The 25,243-nt window shown below is 36.6% G+C and overlaps 1 protein-coding gene across 1 annotated transcript in view; it reads right to left on the bottom strand.

The window, feature by feature from the left end:
- HMMR (hyaluronan mediated motility receptor) overlaps positions 1 to 25,243 on the bottom strand; it is a 38,645-nt gene that overhangs the window by 9,353 nt on the left and 4,049 nt on the right. Inside the window, exons 2-15 of the mRNA XM_059417311.1 lie at positions 23,465 to 23,563; positions 22,924 to 23,003; positions 18,972 to 19,019; positions 18,617 to 18,805; positions 17,383 to 17,469; positions 17,193 to 17,293; positions 15,713 to 15,787; positions 15,398 to 15,576; positions 14,810 to 14,958; positions 11,044 to 11,258; positions 7,035 to 7,151; positions 690 to 836; positions 251 to 403; positions 72 to 171 (exon numbers count right to left, since the gene is read on the bottom strand). Of these exons, the coding sequence (XP_059273294.1) occupies positions 72 to 171; positions 251 to 403; positions 690 to 836; positions 7,035 to 7,151; positions 11,044 to 11,258; positions 14,810 to 14,958; positions 15,398 to 15,576; positions 15,713 to 15,787; positions 17,193 to 17,293; positions 17,383 to 17,469; positions 18,617 to 18,805; positions 18,972 to 19,019; positions 22,924 to 23,003; positions 23,465 to 23,563 (1,739 nt within the window). The remainder of the gene's footprint in view (positions 1 to 71; positions 172 to 250; positions 404 to 689; positions 837 to 7,034; positions 7,152 to 11,043; positions 11,259 to 14,809; positions 14,959 to 15,397; positions 15,577 to 15,712; positions 15,788 to 17,192; positions 17,294 to 17,382; positions 17,470 to 18,616; positions 18,806 to 18,971; positions 19,020 to 22,923; positions 23,004 to 23,464; positions 23,564 to 25,243) is intronic.

Here is a 25,243-nt window from a genome sequence, read left to right as displayed (position 1 = left end):
TGTTGACTGTGACAGGGAACAAAGTGAATGCCTAAAAGAAACAAAAGTGAGCATAGTCCCAGCTGACAAACCTGAAAAGGTTTTGTTTTATTATATAGTTCTTCATAAAGGAGACGCCACTTATTCATTTCCTCAGTTAACTCTGCCACTGTGTTTTCTTTTCCAGCTTTTCTGTAAGGAGAAATGAAATTTTAAAACATAGTATATTAGAAAAAATAACTGAGGCAGTCAGGTTCTAAACCTAGATTACCTTGCTTCTTCCTCTTCGAGTTGTTTCTTGAACTCTTCACCTTGTTGCTTGAGTTGGTTCTGCAAATCAGTTATTGTTTTAAGAGACGAGATTGTGATTTCTTTGATTTCTGCTTCTTTAAGTGCTGACTTGGTCTGCAGATCTAGAAGCATCCTTCAGTTTGAGAGAGAAGAGTCCTTTAAACATTTTATAGCCACTTTAATAACATTTCCTCTTTTTTTTACTTAACAAAACAAACCAACAAAACAAACTCAAGGAACTCTCTAAAAATTGTACTTTTTAAACCATGTAAACCTTTAATTTGTAATTGAAGATCACCCAAAGCAAGTCATGAAATTACAATTCCCTGCAACACTTAGTAGCTGGCTTTCAACGACATTAAATTATCTCAACAGTTGTAAGGCTACAAGTGTGGGCAGGTTTTAGTTCTCCCACATACCTTGCATATTCCTGATTTGCATTCTCAGTTGCCAATATCTGATGATGAATGTCCTCTGCACTTTTCTCAGCCTTGGCCACTTTTTCCTGAAGTGATGAATTCTCCAGCTTAAGATCTTCTATCTCACTAGCTGTTAATGCTTTATAACTTATTAAAAGGAAAATAAAAAGTTGAAGGATTTTTCTAACTATTGTATGCATGATAAACATATAGCTCAGTAGTTTTTATTTTATACAGTTTAAGGTAACACAAACAAACCCCTTATAAAATACCATGCATTTACGGAGGTAAAAATTCAGTATTCTGAGGTCAGTATTAATGAGCTTATATGGCATATGCTGCTCATTCAAGGAAAAAAATATTGAGTGCCTACTATGTGTATGAAGTATACAAAACATGAAAATTACTCCAAAACAAATATATGATCCCTGCACCTACTGTCACAGGGTTTATGCTCTTGTGGGGAAGACAAGGAAATGCCTCTCCAGGTCTTTGCAAAAAAAAATGGGAAAATATATGTATAATAAAATTTATGTCATGAAGAAAACTAGAGGGGTTATGTGTGGCTCAGTTGGTTAAATGTCTGCCTTTGGTTCAGGTCATGATCTGAACCATGGGATGGAGCCCTGCAAAGGGCTCCCCACTTAGCTGGGAGTCTGCTTTGCCCTCTCCTTCACTGTCTCCCACACTTGTGCATATGTGCAAGTGTGCTTTCTCTCTCTCTCATAAATAAGAGTATAAATAAATCTTAAAAAAAGGAAAAGAAAACTAAAGCACACCTTAAGCTGAGCTTAAAGGCATTCCCATATGATCATTTCAACAGAAGCAGAAAAACATTTAACAAAGTACAACATCCATTCATGATAAAAACTCTCTGCAAAGTAGGTCTAGAGGGAATATACCTCAACATAATAAAGACCTTTTATGAAAAACCCACAGGCAACATCATAGCCAATAGTGAAAAACTGAGAGCTTTTCTTTTAGGAAGAGCTCTTCCTTTTTTTTTTTTTTAAAGATTTTATTTATTTGACAGAGAGAAATCACAAGTAGGCAGAGAGAGAGAGGGGAGTAAGCAGGTTCCTTGCGGAGCAGAGAGCCCGACCTGGGGCTCAATCCCAGGACCCTGGGACCATGACCTGAGCCGAAGGCAGAGGCTTTAACCCACTGAGCCACACAGGCACCCCAGGAAGAGCTCTTCCTTTAAGAAAAGAGCTTTTCCAGGGCACCTGGGTGCTCAGTGGGTTAAACCTCTGCATTTGGCTCAGGTCATAATCTCAGTGCCCTGGGATCAAACCGCACTGGGCTCTCTGCTCAGCAGGGAGCCTGCTTCCCCTCCCCCCTTTCTGCTTGCCTCTCTGCCTACCTGTAATCTGTCAAATAAATAAAATCTTTAAAAACAAACAAACAAAAATAAATAAAAGAGCTTTTCCTTTAAGGTCAGGAACAAGACAAGGATGTTTACTCCACCACTTTTATTCAACATAGTACTGCAAACCCTAGCGACAGCAATTAGACAACAAAAAGAAATAAAAAGCATCCCAAATGGTAAGTAAGTGAAACTCTATTTGCAAAGTACATGACATTATGTATAGAAAACCCTAAAGATAGCACCAAGAAACTACTGGAACTGATAAATGAATTCAGTAAAGTCACAGGATACAAAACTAATACACAGAAATGTGTTGTATTCCTTTACACTAATAGTGAAGCAGAAGAAAGAGAAATTAAGAAAATACAATTTACAATTGTACTAAAAACAATATCTAGGAATAAATTTAACCAAAGAAGTGAAAAACCTGACTCTAAAAACTATAAAACATCGATGGAAGAAATTCAAAATGACATAAGGAAATGGAAAGGCATTCCATGCTCATAGGTTGAAAGAACAAATATTGTTAAAACGTCTATAACTGCCCAAAGCAATCTACAGATGTAATGCTATCCCTATCAAAACAACAAAAGCGACAGTATGTGACATGGAAAGTGCTGTGAAGTGTGTAAGCCTGACAATTCACAGACCCATACCCCTGAGGCAAATAATACATTATATGTTAATAAAAATTAAGAAAAAAAAACCCAAAACACTGAAAGCTTTTGCATAGAACTAGAACAAACAATCCCCAAATGTGTATGGAACCACAAAGACCTCAAACAGTCAAAGCAATCTTGAAAAAGAAAAACAAAACTTGAGGTACTACAACTTTAGATTTCAAGTCATATTACAAAGTGGTTGTAATTAAAACAGTATGGTACAAGTATAAAAATAGACACAAAGATCAATAAAACAGAACAGATAATCTGGAAATAATCCCACAATTATATGGTCAATTAATCTTGGACAAAGGAAGAAGGAATATAAAATAGGAGAAAGACAATTTCTTCAATAAATGTTGTTGGTAAAACTGGATAGCTACCTGAAAAAGAATGAAACTGGACCACTTTCTTTCACCATACACAAAAATAAGCTCAAAATTTATTAAAAACCTATATGTGGACCTGAAATCATAAAAATCCTTGAAGAGAACATCACATTAATCTGACATTGGTTATAGAAATATTTTTCTAGATATAGTCTCCTGAAGCAAGGGGAATAAAAGGGAAAAAAACTACTGGGAGCACAGCAGAATAAAAGGTTTTGGCACAGCAAAAGAAACAATCAATACAACTAAAAGGCAACATACAGAGTGGGAGAAGATATTTGCAAATGACATATTTGATGATGGGTTAGCATCCAAAATATATAAAGAACTGATACAACTCAGTATCTAAAAAACAAATACTGCAATTAACAAATGAGCAGAAGACATGAACAGAAATTTCTTCAGAGATCCAGATGGCCATCAGACACATGAAAAGATGCTCAGTATGACTCATCAACAGAGAAATGTAAATCAAAACTACAATGAGATATTACCTCACACTTATCAGAATGGCTAACCTCAAAAACACAAAAAACAACAAGTGTTGACAAGGATGTGGAGAAAAAGGCACCCTCTTGCACTACTGTTGGGAACGCTAACTGGCACAGCCACTGCAGAAGACAGTATGGAGGTTCATCAAAAAATTAAAAATAGAAATATCCTATGATCCAGTAATCACACTGCTGGGTATTTTCCCCCTAAATACAAAAGCATTCATTCAAAGGGATACATGCACCCCTATGTTTACGGCAGTATTATCAACAATAGCCAAACTATGGAAGTGGTCCCAGTGTCCATTGATAGATGAATGCATACAGAAGATGTGGTAGATATATACAATGGAATAATATTCACTCATAAAAAAGAAATGAAATCTTGCTATTTGCTACAACATGGATAGAGCCAGAGAGTATGCTGCTAAATACAATAAGTCAGAAAAAGAAAAATACCATATGGTTTTGCTCATGTGGAATTTAAGAAACAAACAAGCAAAAATAAGTAGATTAACCAAGAAACAGACTCTTAATTATAGAGAATAAACTGATTGTTACCAGAGGGGTGGGTGGGGGGGATGGGCGAAATAGGGGATGGGGATTAAGGAGTACACTTATAATGATGTAAAAAGATAAAATGAAATAAATAATAAAAGAAATGAAAAACCACCCAAAAGCCCAAAGTCAGAATGGGTAAATTATATTAATAAAATCAAATATTCTACAGCAGTTATTATGAACAAACTATAACCTCAGTCAATAATGTGACTCAATTCTTGAAACATACATATTGTAGAATATAAAGACAAGTCTCAGGAAATGACATAGAGCATAATGACATTTTGGGGCAAGATTCAGGAAAAAGGCAAAATTATAAAATATATTTGTATGGAGACACATGCTATAAAATTAGACACAGGAAAAAAGTGAGGAAATTGTTAATGTATGCTTTAAATGGTGTTATTTGTTGGTGGAAAGCAGCCAGATGGGATAGTAGTAGAACCCCTATATAATACCAAATTGTTGAAATGTTTTGGCTTACTGGTTTGGTTGTCTTTTATTGATTCATACATTAAAAAAAAAATATTTTATTTATTTATTTGACAGAGAGATAAATCACAAGTAGACAGAGAGGCAGGCAGAGAGAGAGGCAGAAGCAGGCTCCTGCTTAGCAGAGAGCCTGATGTGAGGCTCAATCCCAGGACCCTGAGACCATGACCTGAGCCGAAGGCAGAGGCTTAAGCCACTGAGCCACCCAGGTGCCCCTGACTCATACATGTTGATTTTATCTTTATGTTTTATAATTTATGTGTTGTATATCATTTGTATTTATTAAATATACTAAAATAGATATAAGAAAAAGAGACTTCATTCCAAAATGCTCTAAATATAATAAAAATGTTTGTATCAATATGCTCTTGGTGTGAGATGCACACAAATTTCTTAAATTATCCCTTAAATTTATAGTTTCCCCCGAAATAAAAATTTTTTTAAAAAGGGAAGTAGGTAGATAGAATAGGAAGTGAGGAAATGGATACAGTAGATATAATCTTCTATCAAGACAATCTATAAAGATGAGTACAATTTTGGATTAAGAAGGGTGTTGTGAGTGAGAGGTGTTACTGGATAGCTGCAAAAGGAAGTGGAGGAGTGAAAGGAATTAATATAATTTATGTATTTTAAAGATTTTATTTATTTATGTGTGAGAGAGAGAGAGAGAGAATGTGTGTGAGTGAGTGGTGGGGAGGTGAGGAAGAGATAGAGAGGCAGGGAAAGGAAGAAGGAAAGAATCTCAAGCAGATCACATCTTGAATACAGAGCCTGAAGTGCGGTTTGATCTAATGACCCTGGGATCAAGACCTGAGCTGAAACCAAGAGTCTGATGCTTAAAAGACTGAGCTACCCAGTGACCCCTAAAGCTTAAGTATTTTTTATATATAAAAAATTTTAAAATATATATTTATATATAAATATATATAAAATATATATAATATAAATATATATATAAATATATATAAAATATATATTTATATATTTATATATAAATATATATTTTATATAAATATATATTATATATATTTATATATTATAATATATTATATATAAATATATATTATATATAAATATATATTTTTAAGATTTGAGTGAGTATGCTAGTGGGGGAGGGGTAGAGGGCGGGGAAGAGGGAGAGAGAGAGAAGCAGAGAGAAGGAGAGAGAAGCAGACTCCCTGCTGAACATGGGACTCTATCTCATTACCCTGAGATCATGACCTGAGCCAAAATGAAGAGTCAGACGCTTAAATGATTGAGTCACCCAGATGCCCCTATAATTTATGTATTTTATTTTTAAGATTTCATTTATTTATTTGAAAGAGAAAGAATGAGAGAGAGAAAGCACAAGAGAGTGGGAAGGGTCAGAGGGAGAAGCAGACTCCCGCTGAGCAGGGAGCCCAATGCGGGACGGGATCCTGGGACTCCAGGATCATGACCTGAGCCAAAGGCAGTCACTTAACCAACTGCCACCCAGATGCCCCTAAAATTTATGTATTTTATTTTATTTTCTTAAGATTTTATTTATTTATTTGACAGAGAGAGACACACAGAGACAGAAGGAACACAAGCAGGGGGAGTGGGAGAGGGAGAAGAAGAGCCTGATGAGGGGCTTGATCCCAGGACTCCGGAATCATGACCCAAACAGAAGGCAGACACTCAATGACTGAGCCACCCAGGTGCTCCAAATTTATGTATTTTAAAGATAAATGCACATTAACATTTTTTTCTTCTGATTGAGACAAATTCAGTAGAAAAGTTGAAAAGGACAAATGGAATAATGTTACTGAAGGCTAAAAGACTGAACACTCCTCCTGTAATAGGTGAGATGATGAGTAAGCATAAATGCAGGTGTGTTTACAGGTTTGGTAATGAGGAGATAAAACCTTAAAAATTCTTTGTGAGGAAAAAGATGGTGTCAGGAGAGTAAGACAGAAGTGCCAGTGGTTTGAGAGTACATGAAATTTTTTTTTTTTTTTTAAAGATTTTATTTATTTATTTGACAGAGAGAAATCACAAGTAGATAGAGAAGCAGGCAGAGAGAGAAGGGGGGAAGCAGGCTCCCTGCTGAGCAGAGAGCCCGATGTGGGACTCCATCCCAGGACCCTGAGATCATGACCTGAGCCGAAGGCAGCGGCTTAACCCACTGAGCCACCCAGGCGCCCGAGAGTACATGAAATTTGATGGAAATGGCAGGAAAGGAAATTTGTATGCATAGTAAGATTACCTGGTAATAATCCTAAATGCCCATTTATGGCTGGGAATTATGGAATTTAGAGTAATACCAATGCCTCTATTAGTGTGGTTATATTTTCAGATTGCGCTAAACATGCCTCCCCACTCATATTATATTTGAGAGTGCCGGCTCCCGAGAAAAATACCTTTCAAACTGAGCAGTAACGTCTCCAAGGTTTTGCACTGTACTATCATACTTCTCCTCTAAAAGCAGGGTAGTCTGACTGTGAGTAGCATTAATTTTTTCCAGTTCAGCTTCTTTCCTAGGGAACAATTAAAAGATAAAACACTAATTACAAATCATTATTCTAAGGAAGGGATTAGTATTTACCTTTTGATACTGTGAATCATGTGTCCAAAGTCTGCATCTTTGTATCCACTACTGGATAGCTTAGATCTAACTTTACAGTCTGCTTCTTCTTTTTTTTTTTTAAATTTTTTTTTAATTTATTCATTTGACAGACAGAGATCACAAGTATGCAGAGAGGCAGGCAGAGAGAGAGGAGGAAGCAGGCTCCCCGCCCAGCAGAGAGCCCGATGCAGGGCTCGATCCCAGGACCCTCAGAGGCCTCAACCCACTGAGCCACCCAGGTGCCCCTATAGTCTGCTTCTAATAGCATGTTTACTTATGCACTAACTTCTCTTCTGGCTTCATCTTATCTTTCCTTCCCCCTTATCTTACTTTTGTTTTTATCCTAATTTATTCATTTCTAAATTTATCTTTCAATATTACATGTACTTATATAAATAGTTAAAACATTCTTTTTTGAAGAAGGTAGGGTAAAAAGACTAAAACAATCTTAACAGCAACCAAAACTAAAGAAAAATTACCAGTTAAAAACACTTGGATTGAAAAAGGTCCCTGCATTTAAATATTTAAGAAATACTAAGTGTCTTTAACTTCACTTGGTATTTCTTTGAAAAAAGTTCATAGGGATCCCTGGGTGGCTCAGTCAGTTAAGTGTCTGCCTTCAGCTCAGGTCATGATCCCAGGGTCCTGGGATTGAGCCCTGCATTGTTTCTTCCTCTCCCTCTGCCAGCTGCTGCCCCTCCCATGTGCTTTCTGTCAAATAAAGAAACAGAATCTTGAAAAATTAAAAAGAAAAGAAAAGAAGAGAGTTTTTAGGACTATATAGATTTATTCCAGTAATCTTCATAATAAATTGTTATTACTTAAAGATTCAATAAGTCATTTGGTAGATTATTATTCATTTATAGGCTGTCAGACACAGAAAATAAACAACTAATCAAATTCCTTCCTTTTTTTTTTTTTTTTAAAGATTTTATTTATTTATTTGACAGAGAGAGATCACCAGTAGGCATAGAGACAGGTCGGGGCGGAGGGAGGGTGGGGAAGGCTCCCTGCTGAGCAGAGAGCCTGATGTCGGCTTCAAGATCCCAGGACCCTGAGATCATGACCTGAGCCACTCTGGAGCCTCAAATTGCTTCCTTTTTAAAAATTTTAAATTATTGGGGCGCCTGGGTGGCTCAGTGGGTTAAAGACTCTGCCTTCGGCTCAGGTTGTGATCCCAGGGTCCTGGGATCGAGCCCCGCATCGGGCTCTCTGCTCCGCAGGGAGCCTGCTTCCTCCTCTCTGTCTGCCTCTCTGCCTAGTTTTTCTTTGTCAAATAAATAAAATAAAAAATTATTAAAAAAAATTTTTAAAAAATTATTTATTTATTATGTTCAATTAGCCAGCATATAGTACATCATTAGTTTTTGTTGTAGTGTCCAACGATTCATTAGGTGCATATAACATCCAGTGCTCAGCAAAACACGCGCCCTCCTTAAGATTGATCACTTGGTAACCCCATCTCTCCTCATCAAATTCCTTCTATAATGAGTATGGGATTTCAAAAGTATATACAGCAATAGCCGAAAGCAATCACATAGTAGTATAGGATTTATGACAAAAATATTCTCTTTCCTGTCCCATAGAGAAATCACTTTCAATTTTCTTAGTTTTTTCTTATGCTTCTAAAATTGCCAGGCTGGAAGGGACTTTAGAGAGCATGTCATTAAAACCTCTTTTTTTTTTTTTTTTTAAAGATTTTTAATTTATTTATTTGACAGCGAGAGATCACAAGTAGATAGAGAGGCAGGCAGAGAGAGAGAGAGAGAGGGAAGCAGGCTCCCTGCTGAGCAGAGAGCCCGATGCGGGACTCGATCCCAGGCCCCCAGATCATGACCTGAGTTGAAGGCAGCGGCTTAACCCACTGAGCCACCCAGGTGCCCTCATTAAAACCTCTTAATTTTGTGTCTAATGAAATAGAAAATCAAAGAAATTAGAATTGTCTTGCTTAGGATCACAGAGCTGGTTAGCAGATCCAGCAATAAAATCCTTATCTCCTGACCTCTGTACCCAGTTCCTTGAGTTTGCATAAATGATTGTCTCAACATTCTTTCCTCCCCGAAACTGACATCATCTACTCGGTTTCTTTTCTTTTTTTTTTTTTTTTGGACAGAGAGAGATCACAAGTAGATAGAGAGGCAGGCAGAGAGAGAGAGAGAGAGAGGGAAGCAGGCTCCCTGCTGAGCAGAGAGCCCGATGCAGGACTCGATCCCAGGACCCTGAGATCATGACCTGAGCCGAAGGCAGCGGCCTAACCCACTGAGGCACCCAGGCGCCCCATCTACTCAGTTTCTTAAAGTGCCTGTTCCTTGAGCCTGGCTCCAGCATAGAATAATTCCCCTAATAACACTTTGGTACTTACCGTTCCCCTCAAAAGCAGGTTATATATATATATATATATATATATATATATATATATATATAGGAATATATATATTCCTTTTTATCTCTGATTACCACAAGAAAACAGAAAAAGGATTGTAGTAAAAATATGTTAACAGGAGAGAGATACACAGTTGTTAGATACATTATAATACTGCGGACTTATGTATAGTTCTTGGTTCCTTCTTAGAAATATTTTTAGTACGGAAATCCCAAGGACTAAAATAACAATTATTTTAGGTGGAACTTGAACTTAAGAATCAACCTGGATATTTTAATTTAAATAATGTGGTGCAGAAGGATGCATAATGTAATAAAAATAGGGGATTAGAATTAAAAGCAAAGTCCAAGGCAAACCTGGCTGGCTGTCAGTGGAGCACGTGACTCTTGATCTCGGGGTTGTGAGTTCAAGCCCTATAGTGGGTGTGGGAAATACTTAAAAAAAAAAGAAAAAAGAGGGGCGCCTGGGTTGCTCAGTGGGTTGGGCCTCTGCCTTCATTTAGCTCGGGTCGTGTTCTCGGGGTCCTGGGTCTGCGCCCCATATTGGGCTCTCTGCTTGGTGGGGAGTCTGCTTCACCCCCTCTCTCTGCCTGCTTATGATCTCTCTCTGTCAACTAAATAAAAATTTTTTAAAAATCTTAAAAGAAAAATTTAAAAAAAAAGAAAAAAAGAAAGAAAAAAGATGGGTGCCTGGATGGCTCAGTTATTATGCATCTGCCTTTGGCTCAGGTCATGATCTCAGGGTTCTGGGATCGAGCCCCACATCAGGCTCCCTACACAGCAGGAAGCCTACTTCTCCCTCTGCCCCTTGCTTGTGTTGTGTCTCTTTCTGTCAAATAAATAAATAAAATCTTAAAAAAAAAAAAAGAAAAAAAAAGAAGTTTGAGATCTCTTAAATTTCTTATTTTTGAATATTTCCTAAGGTTTGGTTATTCTTTTCTATTCTTTTGCTTTTTTGATTGCTATTTCTGAGAGCACAGGTACTCAGTAATTAAAGGTGCAACTTATGCAACATAAACTAATGTACACATAGGTGAAAAGCAGAAATGTTTCTTGTTCAAGGTAGGATTCAGACCTTTGTTTTCTTTCTACATCTGTTATTGCTATAATGTTGATATCCAATAATTTTAGACAATTCCCTTACATGAGCAGTAAGGGAACCCCAAATTTTGGCCATTTATTAACATCCTTTTAAACTTTTGGCCTGAAAAAAAAAAGAAGCTATGCTTCTGACTTCGGCTGTCATACTTGTTTGCATAAACATTCTATGGATATACTTTACTTCTCTCTATTCCTTATTTGTGAAATAATTCCAATCTCACTTACTTGCATGACTGACCTATGTATCCTGACAGAATGTACTGGAAAACACTTTTTAACATCTGAAGTCATATCAGACACAAGGTCTTATTAATACAAACCCTCTCAGCTTTTCTTCTAGGAGTTTCAGTTCTTCAGCTCGAGATTTTGTTTCTTCTTCCAACTGTCTGACTAGCCTTTCAGATTGTTCCTCCTTTTGCTGTAATTTATCTAGTTCATCCAGTGCTTGCTTTAATTCTTCCTCAAAGAGATTCCTCTCTTTCATCATTTCCTCTTGAAAAGAACAGAGCTTCTGTTGAAGACTGGAGGACAATTCCTACATCCAAACAGAAAACCACTGAAATAGTATGAAATGGCCTTCTGAGGCTTTTACTAAGCACAAAAAAGAAGTACAGATAATAAAGTATGAATACTTAATTCGAGAACTTCAAAGAAACTTGAAAAGTACAGATGTCACCTGTGTGCCGTCATGGATTATATCCTGCACCGTGTTAACACTGGGGTAAATGTTGTTTCAGGCTTTATTCTATGTATCGCACACCCACAACACATATCTTGTAAAATTAAAATTATAATTTACAACTGAATTTTAGCATTTATCTTTCTCTGATGATACTATTTGAAAGGTATACTGTGATTTCAATAGTATAAAAATGTATTTTAATGTTATACTATAAATCATTACTGTCAAAAAATTCTGGCGCCTGGGTGGCTCAGTGGGTTAAGCCTCTGCCTTCGGCTCAGGTCATGATCTCACGGTCCTGGGATTGAGCCCTGCATCAGGCTCTCTGCTCACAGGGAGCCTGCTCCCCACTCCCCCTCTCTTCCCGCCTCTCTGCCCACTTCTGGTCTCTATCTGTCAAATAAATAAATAAAATCTTTAAAAAATAAAAAATAAAGAAGACACAAATAAATGGAGGGATACTCTGTCCTCGTGGATTGGAAAATTAATATTGTTAAAATATCCATACAACCACAGCAATCTATAGATTCTACGCATTCCCTATCAAAATGGGAAATTTTACAGAAATAGAACAATACTAAAATTTGTATTGAAACATAAATGACCCTGAATAGCCAAAGTGATCTTAAGAAAGAAGAGCAAAATTGGGGGCATCATGCTCCCTGATTTCAAACTCTCTTACAAATCTATAGTACTCAAAACAGTATAGTATTGGCATAAAAACAGATACATTGAGGGATGCCTGTTGGCTCAGTTGGTTAAGTGCCTGCCATTGGCTCAGGTCATGATCCCAGGGGTCCTGTAAACAAGCATTCTCTCTGCACTTTATACTCCTAACAATGCATTTAGGATCTTTTTTTTTTTTTTTTAAAGATTTTATTTATTTATTTGACAGAAAGAGAGAGAGATCACAAGTATGCAGAGAGGCAGGCAGGGGAGGTGGGGGTGGGGGAAGCATCTCCCTGCTGAGCAGAGAGCCCGATGTGGGGCTCGATCCCAGGGCCCTGAGACCATGACCTGAGCCAAAGGCAGAGGCTTAACCCTCTGAGCTACCCAGGGGCTCCCTGCACTTAGGATCTTAAATACTAAGATACAAAAAAACATTTGAAAGGTCTGCCAACAATAACTGCAGTTGCAGGATTAGATGGCAGAAAAAAATAACAAAAAACAAAAGAACCCAGGTAAAGTGAAAATTGCCTCTGATTATATGCCACCTCAGTCTTAATGTTTTCTCAATGTGGAGATAACCATTAGTTTGGTATATATGCCTTCTGGTCTTTTCCTACACACTTATGTACTTAAAAAAATACACACACACACACACATACATATATAAATAACATAAATTACATATGTAAAGATCACACAAAAAAATCCTAAAAATGATTGCTGAAATCTTTAAGTCAGTATATACAGATCTACTTAATTCCTTCAGTTGTTGCAGGTTGCCCAACAATATTTCCTATCAATGCATTCGAGTATCTATTTGCTCCACTCTAACATGTTATATATTATCAAATGTCTTAATTTGTACCAATCTTATAAGGGAAAAACAATTATTTCCATTTTCCATTTCTTTGATAATTACTAAGGTAGAACATCTTTTCATATTTACAGATTATCTGAATTTTGACCTCTGTGAATAATGAATTTCCATGCTTTCTCATTGGTTTTTAAGAACTGTTTTTCTCACTAATAAGTTTATTTATTTATTTAGTTTTAAAAACTATTTTATTTATTTATTTGACAGAGAGATCACAAGGAGGCAGAGAGGCAGGCAGAGAGAGAGAGAGGAGGAAGCAGGCTCCTGGCCGAGCAGAGAGCCCGATGTGGGGCTCGATCCCAGGACCCTGAGACCATGACCCGAGCCGAAGGCAGAGGCTTTAACCCACTGAGCCACCCAGGTGCCCCACTAATATGTTTATTCTTTATGTAATCTAGATTTTAAAAAATGTTGCTTTTGTTTCACATGCATTTAGATACCATTTTAAAACATAACTGTAAATGCCCAAGTAGTAATCTAACACATGTTCCAGGAAAATACATATTTTTTTAAGATTTTAGTTTTAAGACTTTATTATTATTATTATTTTTAGAGATTTTATATATTTAAAGTCAATCAGAGAAAGACAGTTATCATATGATCCTCTGATATGAGGAATTTGAGAGGCAGGGTAGGGGTGTTTGGAGGGGTAGGGAGGGAAAAAATGAAACAAGATGGGATCAGGAGGGAGACTAACCATAAGAGACTCTTAATCTCACAAAACAAACTGAGGGTTGCTGGGGGGTGAGGGGGCAGGGAGAGGGTGGTTGGGTTATGGACATTGGGGAGGGTATGTGAATTGGTGAGTGCTGTGAAATGTATAAGCCTGATGATTCACAGACCTGTACCCCTGAGGCAAATAATACATTACATGTTAATAAAAATAATTAAATAAAAAAGGTTTTATTTATTTATTTGACAGAGAGAGACACAGCACAAGAGGGAACACAGCAGGGGGAGTGAGAGAGAAAGAAGCAGGCTTCTCACTGAGCAAGAAGCCTGATTCAGGGCTTGATCCCAGGGCTCTGGGATCATAACCTGAGCTGAAGGCAGAGGCTTAAAGATAGAGCCACCCAGACACCCCAAGATTTTACTTTTAAGTAATTTCTTAACCCAAGGTGGGGCTGGAACTCACAATCCTGAGATCAAGAGACATATGCTTGACTAAGTCAACCAGGTGCCCCACAAGAAAAAAAAAGTTTTTTTTAAGATTTTATTTATTTATTTGACATAGAGAGAGAGACAGCAAGAAGGGGAACACAAAGTAGGGGGAGTGAGAAAGGGAGAAGCAGGCTCCCCACTGAGCAGGGAGCCTGATGCAGGACTCAATCCCAGGACCTTATGATCACCGCCTGAGCTAAGGCAGATGCCTAATAACTGAGCCACCCAGGCGCCCCAAGAAAAAAAATTTTTTTTTTAAAGATTTTATTTATTTATTTGACAGACAGAGATCACAAGTAGGCAGAGAGGCAGGCAGAGAGAGAGGAGGAAGCAGACTCCCTGCTGAGCAGAGAGCCCGATGCGGGGCTCGATCCCAGGGCCCTGGGATCATGACCTGAGTGGAAGGCAGAGGCTTTAACCCACTGAGCCACCCAGGCGCCCCAAGAAAAAATTTTTAAACAATTTTCTTATTTTGGTTCATTAGTTGCTTATAATTTTTTCACATTATCGATAACCCTGTCATAAACATCTCTGCAGATAAATCTGCAGCATAGACAGGACAACTTACTCAGGATAAGATTCTAAAAACAGAACTGTCAGAGTGAAGCACATATACAATTGAAAGGTCTTCTGATACACAGGGAAATGTATGACTTAATAAGCACAAGTTGTTTTCTTTTCTTATACTATAGTAAACTACCTTCTCTTGTTGCAGAAGTGAATCGATCTGTAATTCTTTTTGTTGTAGTTTTTCATGTTCCTGTTTTTCAAGAGTAAGTTTCTCCTTTAAGTTTTGCATTTCAGAATTTAGAATTTCAGTCCGTACTCTATCCCTCTCGACAAGGTCTTCTATAAAAGTGAAAAATGCTGAAATTAGATACTAACTTTGAGAAACCAGATTTCCATATTTTCTGCTATTAGCATGTTACACAGATCAAGTATTTGCAAAGAAATAAAGCCAAAACATAATTTAGAAGTTTGTATCATTTACTATATAAAATATAGTAATTCCATAATAAATAAATAAATTCTATAATAAAACCTTGAAAATTGGTTCTGTATCTTCTCATTTTAAATGGCCACCTAATGGGGAAGTCAAAAACTGCACCACTGCATGTACTTCAATGAAGACAAGCAATATATTGAAATAAACAGAGAACAAACATTATAAAAGATAAAAATTCTCACACAGAGAACAGGATTTTTATGTTGTTTTCATAATTATTAAAAAATGTGTTCATATAGCAGTACTTTCCTTAAATATTGTACCTATTATTTCTTTAAATACCTTTTTCTTTCTCAAGCAGCTGACACTTAGCATTCAAGTCTTCTACTTGTTTAGAAAGTAAAACAACATTTTCCTCAAGAGACTGCTTAAGGCTTATAACTTCATGATTCTTCTCTTTCAAATCTTCCTCTAACTGGGCAATATCCAGCTTGTATTTTTCCACTTGATCTGATGCACAACTGCATTAAAACAAATTATTTTGAACAGCACATGATTTAAGCACAGAGAAAATGAGAAAACTGAGAAAGTATGAAATGATATACTCATCACTATTCAACAAACTAAGGTCTATTTAAAAACTACTACTCATATTACCTAATTTCTTCGATGTATTCTAAGAGTTTTTCTGTTTCGGATTTTTCGTCAATCTTTTCCTTCTCTATTGAAACACTGAAAAAAAATGGCATATGTGAATAAATACAATAATCACACATAATGCTTAATCTGTACCAAATACTCCCATATTGGATATGCTGTTTCTGGAGTCCAAATTCTTTTTTTTAATGTGGGGTTTTTTTTTTTTTTTTAAGATTTTATTTATTTGACAGAGAGAGACACAACGAGACAGGGAATACAAACAGCAAGAGTAGGAGAGGGAGAAGCAGGCCTCTTGCCGAGCAGGAGCTTGATTCCAGGGCCCTGGGATCATGACCTGAGCCAAAGGCAGACGCCCAACAACTAAGCCACCCAGGAGCTCCTAATGCATTTGTTTTTATTTTTAAGATTTTATTTTTAAATAATCTCTACACCAAATGTGGGGCTCAAATTTACAACCTTGAGATCAAGAGTCACATGCTCTACTGTAGCATCCAAATTCTAAACCATTATTTTATGTGACCTCTCAGGTTGACAATTTAAAATATACAAATAGGAAACGGAAGTTTTTTTTTTTTTTAAGGTTTCCAAATAAATTCTGATAAAAGGGCTAAGATGATGAGAATTATCACCTATAACAACCTAAGTGTTAGAAATGATCTTCCCTATAGCTTTCCTGGCTTCCCAACCCACAACACGTAGAAAACAGCATTTTATTGATATAAAGCCTTTGTTTTAGGTTGACTTTTATCCAATTACTCATGTGTTACCTCCTCCTCACAATTCAATTTAGAAAATGAGCAAATGATTTAGACACCTTATAAAAAGATTTTTATGAATGGTCCGTGAGCACAGAAGGAGAAGCTTGACACTTATAGTAACAAAATTACGAATGAGACATTACTTCCTACCTACTAGAAAGGCTAAAATCAAATAGACTGACAATATCAAACCTTGGAGAGGAAGTGGAACTGGAATTATATCATATACTGCTAAGTACGACTGTAAAATGTGACAACCACTTTTGAGTTTTTTAACACATTATATGTATATTACACTATCCTATGATCAGGAATTCTAATACTAGATGTTTATTCAAGAGAAATAAAAACCTATGTCCACAAAAGACATACATAGTAGTCTTATTCACAATAGAAACTGGAAATCCAAATAATGATCAACAGAGAAATAGTCAACAAATGGAGGTATATTCAGGAAGTATATTCATGGTGCTACTAAAGATTATGAGGCCTTTCCTCATCATTTATACAGAAAATAGACAAAATTACGACATTCATACATCTTTTCAGCATAAAATGCTTGGGAATCATCATGGCTCAGCTGAAGAAGAGAAACAGGGCAAGCAGGGAGCAGTAAGTTAAGTGAAAGAAGGTTTAGTCTTGGTAAACAAGAGCAAGGTGAGAGAGGAAAATCAAGAGTTAGTTACACTTAATAATTTCTTTCTTTTTTAGTCACTCACAGTTTCCCCTCAAGTTGTGCTATTTTCCCCTGAGACTCCTCAAGATTCTTCTGAGTGACCTGTAGCTTCACCTCCATGCCTTCCTGTTTAGCCATCATACTCTACACAACAGAAATATCTGTTTTAGGAAATGAGAGATCATTCAGATCCCCAGATCCAGACACAGCAAACTCACCAAGATATCACTCACCCTTATCTTCATTTCTCTTTTGTTTCTAAGTTTCATTAACTCAAGGCTTAGAAGTCTCATAGTCTTCTGGTTATTATCTTCAGAAAACTAAGTACAAGAAACATAAAAAATTCAGAAATATTTTCTACAAGGTCCTATATAAAAATCACAGAAATATTGATTATTCTTTACCTACATTATACTCTGGTAGAAAAAACAGGCTTTGACCACACCCAGATTACTGATTTTACACTACTACTGTTCTTGTCCCTCTCTTTGATTAATGTGACTTTCTGGTTCATTTATTTCATTTTTGGGGAAGGTTTTATTTTTAAGTAATCTCTACCCAATGTGGGGCTCAAACTCACAACCCTGAGATCGGGAGTTGCATGCTTTACAGATTGAGCCAGACAGGCACCCCTTTCTGGTTTATTTTTGGGAGTGTTTGGGTGGTCACCTATCTCTGCATGCTGCAGAGTCCACTGCAAGCCTCTATAACAGGCTTCTTGGGGAGGATTCTGTCAAGTGTGCTTACTTAATAAAATGCATCTGAATTGCCTGATCTCTTTGGAAATATGTAGATTACAGGGTCCACCCCAGGCCTACCAAATCAGAATCTCCCTCAGTGGGGTCCAGGAATCTGCTGCCTTCCACAAGCTTGATTCTTATGCACCCTCGCTCTCTTTGTGATCAAAGAGCTCAGCACATTACAGGCCCTGAATATATGAGTGTTATTAAACTGAACAGTGATTTACAGCCTCCTTATATTTCAGACAAAAGCAGATGACCATATGATGTCCTTTAAGATCTATTAGTATGGCAATACTAATAGACAAATTTAACTATTAAATATAGTTAGTCCACAAATTTATTCATTTCCCACTTCATTTCCAAAAGGATTTGCGATGGAACCCTGCTGTTCTGCTATTATTTATTTCAGAGAAAGATCTTTACAGTGGCTTCTAGGTGTAAATTTTGTAAGTTTTATTAATGGCCTTATTTACTGGGGGAGACCTTGAAGAAGGATGAGAAAATGTCAGACATTAAAACAAAAGTAACTTGTTTATCACCTCTTATACGTCAGGTACCATAACAAAAAAGACTATAATAATTCTTCTTGGAAGCAGTTTAACATTTAAGATACATTTGCTGAAGGAAAAATACTAAACTAGAGCCTAAAATTCCCAAACAACTACATAAGAAAAAAAAGTTTATAATTTATTCCATAGTAAATATTATTGTCAGGTTCAAATACCTTTGATTTTAGCAGTTCATTAGTCCTGGTTAACTCAATAAGCTGTTTTTCTAGTGAAGCATTACTTGCAGAGAGAGATGTTTTCTCCCTGACTGCAGCATTTAGCTTGGCCTCCATTTTTTCCAATTCAGCTTCCAGATCCTGGATTCGCTTGTCCTGAACACCACGTTCTTGCACAAGAACACGAATCTGGACAGAAACAAGGTGATAAATAAATGAATCACCAATACAGTGCCAACATAAGTATATGCTATTGATAATGAAAACAATGCTTAACCTATAGAGCCACCAGGTGTTCCAACTCTTTCCATTTTATAGTACATTTATTTTTCAGTTAAGTTGAAGCACTGCTTACCTCTTTTTCTAATATCTTCAAATCTTTATCATTCTTTTGAGATTCCCTCTATTTAAAAGTCAAAGAACAGAGATAAATTTAAATGCCACAAATATCACAAATTTGATTTTCAGCTGTAAAAAAAATTAGTTTAATTCTTCTTTCTTTTCTTTCTCTCTCTTTTGTTTTTTTTTTTTTAACTAAAATCTACCTACCAATGTGCAGCTTGAACTCACAACCCAAGATCAAGAGTCACATACTCTACTCAGTCAGCCAGGCACCCCCTTCTTTTTTTTTCTTAAAGATCTAATTGGCTTTGGGGCACCTGGGTGGCTCAGTGGGTTAAGCCTCTGCCTTTGGCTCAGGTCATGATCCCAGGGTCCTGGGATTGAGCCCCGCATCGGGCTCTCTGTTCTGCAGGGAGCCTGCTTCCTCCTCTCTCTCTCTCTCTGCCTGCCTCTCTGCCTACTTGTGATCTCTGTCAAATAAATAAATAAAATCTTAAAAAAAAAAAAAAAAGATCTAATTGGCTTCATTAAGTGATTCATGAATCAGGCAGCAACCTACCTAGCAAATGGAGGGGAGCTCCTCATCAAACAGCTAATTTCTACTTAAAACATTTTACTTAGCCTAGTAAACGTTTTGTAGGAGACTTATCTGGTAGAAGAAGGAAAATGTTCTTTAAATCTTAAAATATTTCAGGTTTAAGTTTTCACCCTACTAGATTATTAGGCTTTTCCTAATAAGTCCAGGGAAAAGAACAGGTGGAGCTTCATGAATAAAGTTACTGAATGCCTTCTTTCTAATGTTAAACATTAATACATTTTGAATATTTAATTATGTTATTCCAGAAAGAAAAGAATCTTACAAAGAGAAATAAAGTTAAACCTTGATACCCAAGGAGGGAAGAAAAGCTACACATGCGAAGACATAAAAATTAAAATGGTGTAAGCGGATTTTTTTTAAAGGTTTTATTTATTTGGGGTGCCTGGGTGGCTCAGTGGGTTAAAGCCTCTGCCTTCAGCTCGGGTCATGATCCCAGGGTCCTGAGATTGAGCCCAGCATTGGGCTCTCTGCTCCTCGGGGAGCCTGCTTCTTCCTCTCTCTTTGCCTACTTGTGATCTCTGTCTGTCAAATTAAAAAAAAAAACAAAAACAACAACTTTATTTTTATTTTTTTTTTTTTTAAAGATTTTATTTATTTATTTGACAGAGAGAAATCACAAGTAGATGGAGAGGCAGGCAGAGAGAGAGAGAGGGAAGCAGGCTCTCCGCTGAGCAGAGAGCCCGATGCGGGACTCGATCCCAGGACCCTGAGATCATGACCTGAGCCGAAGGCAGCGGCTCAACCCACTGAGCCACCCAGGCGCCCCCAAAAACAACAACTTTAAAGATTTTATTTATTTATTTGAGAGAGAGAGAACACAAAGGAGGTAAGGTCAGAGGGAGAAGCAGACTCCCCACGGAGCAGAGAATCAGATGTGGGGCTAGATTCCAGGATCGAGACCTGAGTTGAAGGCAGACGTTTAATAAACTGAGCCACACAGGTATCCCTTGTCAGCTGATTCTAATTTACTCATTGCCTTTATTCTAAATAAGACACACAATTTTGCTCTATGTATTTTTATATCCAACAGCTTTTCTGACACAACGGCCCTAAACAGAATATCCATCTTTTCTACCTAAAATGGAAGAAAATGGATAAACATACTGCACACAACTTGTTTTATGTGCTTCTAAGTTGAGGGGGCCTATATCAGTCTCATATTTATTAATTTTCCACAGGATGGCATTTTCTATAAGGATGGCCAATTATTTAGGGGTTTTATACAAACCTGTATGCAATTTAGTTTTCTAAGAGTTCCGTAGTTAATTTGAAATTTTAGAACTGTTTCTTTAAGAAATTCAAATTAGGAAATTTAAATCAACTTCTTTAAAAAAATTTTTTTTAACTTTAATTCCAGTACAGTTAATATACAGTGTAATATTAGTTTCAGGTGTACAATATAGTGATTCAACACTTCCATACAACACCAGGTGCTCATCAAGACAAGAACACTCCTTAATCCCCACCACCTATGTCACCCATCTTTCCACCCTCCTCCTCTCTGGTAACATCAATTTGTTCTCTAAAGTTAAGAGACTGTTTCTTGATTTGTCTCTCTCTTTTTGACCCCCTTTACTCATTTGTTTTGTTCCTTAAATTCTACGTATGAGTGAAATCATATGGTATTTGTCCTTCTCGGACTTATTTCGCTTAGCATTAATCTCTCTAGGTCCATCCATGTTATTGCAAACAGCAGGATTTTATTCCTTTCTATGGCTGAAGATTATCTCATTGTATATACATTTAAATCACTGTGTAAGAAAAGACTGTCTATATCAGTGCTGCCCTATAATATATCACAGACCACATACATATTTTCTTCTAGAGAAGAAATGGGGTGGAGGGGGAGGGAGAATCAGATCCCCGCTGAGTGGGGAGCCCGACTTGGGGCTCAATCCCAGGATGCTGAGATCATGACCTGAGCTGAAGACAGGCGCTAAACCAACTGAACCACCCAGGCACCCCCACATATGTATTTTCAAATTTTCTAGTAGTTACATATATGTTTTAAAGTTATTTATTTATTTAAGCAATCTCTATGCCCCATGTGGAGCTCAAACTCATGACCTCAAAATCAAGAGCTGCCCACTCTTCTGACTGAGCCAACCAGGCACCCTTCTAGTAGTCATATTTAAAAAGTAAAAATTTTAGTAATATATTTTATTTTACCCTAAATGTAATAAGTATTATTTCAATTATTGTCATTAGTACAAAATTATTAGTGAAACATTTTATGTGTTTTGTATTAGGTCTTCAAACCTTGCTGTGTATTTTACATTTATGGCACATCTCAATTCAAATGCTAGATTTTTATCAGAAATAGCTATCTATGGGCCACCTGTGTGGCTCAGTTGTTTAAGCATCTGACTCAATCTCAGCTCAAGTCTTGATCTCAGGGTTGTGAGTTCAAGCCACACACTGGGCTCCAGACTGTAATGCTGCGTGTAGGGACTACTTCCAAAAAAAAAAAAAAAGAGAGAGAGAGAGATTGAGAAAGAAATAGCTACCTATATTTAGATTCCATAAACTGTGCAATGAAGAAGTAGATTCATATCCCCAATATGTTAAAAAAAAAATTTATGTTTTCCAACAAGAGAATCAAGTACTGGTTTATAAATATATATTAATTAAAATTAAATAATATTAAAAATTTAGCTCTTCAAGTTCTCAATAACCACATGTGGCTAATCACTTCCATATTGGATAATGAAACCCTTTATTATAAAATGAGAGACTTAGGTAATTGCTGAACAAATGAACAAGACTAAGCTTAACCTACAGCCTTGGTTTCCTAACTTTGAATCTTTTCCATATTAACAAAATTTTTTGGTAACTTCTTAAGAAACTACAACTTGATTTATGAACTAATGGAAACAGTACAACATGTAGGCTATTGCACAAGCCATAACATGAAGTTAAGAATTTAATCTCCCACCACTCAAAAACTGAGAGTTTTTGAGCAGCACAACTCTTTAAGGCATTAGAATTTTTTTTCCTTTTTCTTTATCAATACTTACCTTTCCACACAAATAAAAAAAACTAAAACAACTCAAAACCAAATCAAAGAACTGCAAACTTTTTAAAGGCTTACAAGGTGTTAGACAAATTATCTAGATAGAGAAATGACTGAGAAGTGGGTACCATATTGTAATTCTGAGCTGTGCGCATGTTTAAACAATATATTTAGTAATGATGCAGCCAGAAATGAAATCTTGGTATAGTCCTAATGATAATATTTTTTATTAACTTATAGGTTTACTAATAACCTTACTTTATACACTTAATGCATTCTAGTCAAATAAAATACCTTTCAGAAATATTTTCATGATTTAGGTGATAAACCAGCTAGAATATCAGAGTTCCTCACCTTTAATCCCAAAGTCTTAACTTTTCTTGCTGAAGCAGGCAGGGCAGCATCTTTGTCAACATTAAGATTTTGTTGAGATTCTATAATAGAATAAATTGTACAGATTCTGGTTGGTGCTTACATGTTTGAAACACAAACAAAATCCATTTCTAAATTTCTTATTGTAATTATTAGTGAAGTAATATAAAGTTATTTTCTTAATTGTACAAGTCCAAATAATTAGTTGCACAACACAATTTTCACATCAACATTTTTCTGATTTTCCTAATATTCCCTGACAGAAAGTTAAGGTGATTACCAAAAGGAAAACTATATATATGTGAGTATCTTGCTTAATTTTTCTGGTTATACAGTAGTGAAATGATCAAAGCATTATTTTATAGTTGACTCATTTGTAAATGCATCAAATAAGAAAATTAAAATATAACTGTAACTCCACCTTTTTACAAATAGTATAGAATCTTCTAATTTAAATACTATTAGTCATAACTTTAAAACTTAAGAGATCATATACCCATTATTTTACTTTGGAATCCATTACCTTTTTGTTTTTTAAATCTTTGTGATTTCTCAAAGGATACTGGTCCTTTCAATACTTCTGAAGTCTTAACATCATAAGCACCTGGAGATGGTGCACAACCTAAAGGAAACATATAGAACATTAATGTCTCATCTAATGTTCCTTATGATCTTACATGGTGATGAATGTAAAACAGTTATTGGATGTGAAACAGTTAAAAACTGTGTCATAGTAAAGTAATACAAATTTAAAATGCCATTAATAAATTGTTTATTTTTTCATTTTTTTTTTTTAAGATTTTATTTATTTATTTGACAGAGAGAAATCACAAGTAGGCAGAGAAGCAGGCAGAGAGAGAGAGAGGAAGGGAAGCAGGCTCCCTGCTGAGCAGAGAGCCCAACGCAGGACTCGATCCCAGGAACCTGAGATCATGACCTGAGAGGAAGGCAGCGGCTTAACCCACTGAGCCACCCAGGTGCCCCTTGTATATTTTTGCAAATGTAAAAATAGCATCCATCTGATATGACAAATATGTCTCTCTATGAAAAACATCATTATCTTCCCAAATGTTCTTTATTTCAATGAGTTAAAGAAACACAGACAATTCAACAAAACAGCAAAGACAGTCTTGAGATAAACATCATTAAGAACAAGCAACATGGGGCACCTGGGTGGCTCAGTGGGTTAAAGCCTCTGTCTTCAGCTCAGGTCATGATCCCAGGATCCTGGGATGGAGCCCTGCTTTGGGCTCTCTGCTCAGCGGGGAACCTGCTTCCCTTCCTCTCTCTCTGCCTGCCTCTCTGCCTACTTGTGATCTCTGTCTGTCAAATAAATAAATAAAATCTTTAAAAAAAAAAAAAGAACAAGCAACATGGCTTTGTTACTAAGGATTAAATCTAAGAAAAAAATATTTGGAATCAATTCTAACTCCAAGAGCATTAATGAGGCAACTACCATCAGAGTCTAGAAATGAAGCAACTAAAAGTCTAGCCTTCAAGGTTTAGTATGGAATAAAAATTTATAGTGATAATTCATCTCTGGCTAATATTGACACAACAGGAAACTTATAAAGTCATGTTATACAAAGTACAAACTACTAGACAATATTTCTTGCTCTCTCTTTTTTAAAAGATTTTATTTATTTATTTATCTGACAGAGAGAGAGAGAGAGCGTGCACGCGAGAGACAGCGCACGCACAAGCAGGGAGAGCAGCGGGAGTGTGGGTGGGTAGGAAGCATGCTCCAGGCTGAGCAGGGAGCCTGACCTGGGACTTGACCCCAGGACCCTGAGATCATAACCTGAGCAGAAGGCAGCCATTTAACTGATGGAGCCACCCAGGCATCCCTGTACTAGACAGAAATTTATACAGTATAACCTCACTTAACTGGAGTCTCAAACTGAAGGCATTTTGGAGTGTTTATGCATAGTCAACTTGAGATCTTACTCTCAGGACTTAATAATAAAAATATCATTTTTATTATTGTTAGCAGAAGGGGAGCCTGGGTGGCTCAGTCAGTAGAGTATGTGACTCTTGATCTCAGGGTGTAAGTTTAAGCCCCACATTGGGCATAGAGCCTACTTAAACAAAAAAAGGTAAAAATATCATTAGCATAAAGCTTTAACTGGTTGAGAATAGATTCATACTATTCACTGAAAAACTATTTTCTTCAGCATAGAGTTTCATGCAAATGAACATGAACTAAAAGGAGTTTGAACATTTGAAGGTAACTCCAGCTGTCCCTTAAGTGTTTTCTAAATGGAATGATAGGGGCGCCTGGGTGGCTCAGTAGGTTAAAGCC

The sequence above is a fragment of the Mustela nigripes genome, chromosome 12, assembly GCF_022355385.1.
Source record: "Mustela nigripes isolate SB6536 chromosome 12, MUSNIG.SB6536, whole genome shotgun sequence".
In the NCBI taxonomy this organism is placed as follows: Eukaryota; Metazoa; Chordata; class Mammalia; order Carnivora; family Mustelidae; genus Mustela; species Mustela nigripes.
The sequence above is the reverse complement of the archived record's forward strand: the minus strand, read 5'-3'. Positions and strand labels throughout refer to the sequence as shown.